Consider the following 2,021-nt stretch of genomic DNA (forward strand, 5'->3'; position numbering starts at 1 on the left):
TGGAGTGCAGTGGCCCCATCACACTTCACTGCAGCCTCAACCTTCCAGGCTCAGGTGATCCTCTTGCCTCAGCCTCCTGAATAGCTGGGACTGCAGGTGCACACACCAGCACACCCGGCTAATTTTTGTATTTTTTATAGGTACGAGGTCTCGCTGTGTTGCTCAGGCTTGTCTCAAACTCCTGTGCCCAACTGATCCACCTGCCTTGGCCTCTCAAATTGCTAGGATTACAGGCGTGAGGAACTGCGCCCCCTGGCTATTAAAACATTATTTATGTTATTAGTAGTGTTTCTAGATTACTTAGAAATAAGGTTTGCTACATCCCTAACTTTCCTCTACTATTTGGTTGTCTAGTCATTTCTGGTGCCTTTACTTTTCTGTTCCCTTTTTCTGTTGTTGTTCTGTCAGATTTTTTTTTTTTTTTTGGTTGGGGATGGGGAGCTTGATTGCTATATAGTGCTGGTGAAGGTATAAACCTTTAAAGATTTTGAAGTTGCTTTTCTAAGAAACAGCAGGAGCTCTTACCCTCAGCTGGGTCTCAGAAGAAAGAAAGAAATTTTGGGGGTAGGAAATGGTACTGCTCCTCTCCTGCCACCCCGCCCCCTTCGTACTTCCTATGTCAGATTCAGGGGTTTCTGCAGGGAACACCACATTTAATTTTGCACCTTTTGCATAATTTGTTGGTGTTCGGGGTCAGAGGCCTTATCTCACAAGGGACTCCTGTGCCTCTTTTAGACTGCTCAGTTGGGATGATGGAGGGGTCACTGGAGACATAAAGGCTTCATTTGTCTCCCTTTGCGTGAGTGGCCTTGGGCCTAGGTGGTCACTTCCTTAGTTTCTTCACCGCTGTCCTGTCATTCTCCATGAGATGTTGGTCTGGTTTTTATCGAAAGGGATAGAGAACAAGCTCAAATTCAGTTAGAAGGAAATTTGGACTGCTTCTAAATTTTTCTACATTTTAGACACAACTACAGCCCACTGGTTTTAGGAAACACAGACCTTAGTTGTGGGCGTTGCTTCTGCAACTCAACTCTTACTCCTCCAGATCTGCTGCAGTCCCGGCGGCTGCTGGTGTTGTCAAAACGAAACATTTCTGTCTGGTGAAGGAGAACACCCACATCCTTGCTGAGTCAGCAGGCTCAGCGCCTGGAAGTCAGCGATGGCTTCATCACCACTTTGCCTACTGTTTTTCTTCCCATCTATATTTCAGCTTCTGACTATGGACTGTTTCTTTCGGATGAAGACCCCAGGAAAGGGATCTGGCTGGAAGCGGGCAGAACACTGGATTACTACATGTTGCGGAATGGGGTATGCTGCCGATCCCAGTGCTGTTTCTTCATCCCTTTGTCCCTGGGCCTTCCATAGACGCCAACACGGTTACGCTATTTTGATTCAAGGGCATCTTATTAATAGTTCGATGCATTGTACTCTCTAAGGGCTGTTCAGGTGGTGATGGAAAATACCAGATATCCAAATTCTTGAGATTCCATAGAAGGATTGAAGCAGTTTGAGGTTAGTACTTTAAGTAGTTTCTACGTGGCGTTGTTGGATTTGGTAATTGTGAGATAAGATACGGCATCTTGCTATAAGTATGGAAGAGATATTCCTATGCCTGGTGATGGGAAGTAAGAACAGATGAGAGGGAAAACGAAATGTAACCCTAACGGTAGTTAGAGACTGAATATTAGTGTTTTGTTTCTGAAAAAGAAACTTCAATTTGAGATGTGAGTTTAATAATGATCAGTAGTAGTAACAGCAACAACAAAAGTGGTTGTGTTATGGAAGTAGGGAGAAGTCATGAGTGAAAACATATTAAACGTTTTGGTCAGCTTAACCTCCAAGATACCGGGTTTTGGTATGTAGGATGAACTGGACCCATCAGATTGATGGGTGGTCCATAAAGTCAGAGTGAAATAGGTGATGCCAATTAATTTGGATAAGAAATTAATAGTTTAGTTTTAGGAAGTTCATAGTTCTAGTTTTAGGAAGTGTAGTCAACAAGTTACTTAAAAATATCCCCC

At 43.6% G+C, this 2,021-nt stretch overlaps 1 protein-coding gene across 1 annotated transcript in view; it reads left to right on the forward strand.

Moving 5' to 3' along the window:
- Positions 1 to 2,021, forward strand: part of TLN2 (talin 2) — a 294,008-nt gene that overhangs the window by 94,513 nt on the left and 197,474 nt on the right. The window contains exon 4 of the mRNA XM_011967667.1: positions 1,211 to 1,308. Coding sequence (XP_011823057.1) covers positions 1,211 to 1,308 — 98 coding nt within the window. The remainder of the gene's footprint in view (positions 1 to 1,210; positions 1,309 to 2,021) is intronic.

Source organism: Mandrillus leucophaeus, unplaced genomic scaffold (assembly GCF_000951045.1).
Source record: "Mandrillus leucophaeus isolate KB7577 unplaced genomic scaffold, Mleu.le_1.0 Scaffold12, whole genome shotgun sequence".
NCBI lineage: Eukaryota > Metazoa > Chordata > Mammalia > Primates > Cercopithecidae > Mandrillus > Mandrillus leucophaeus.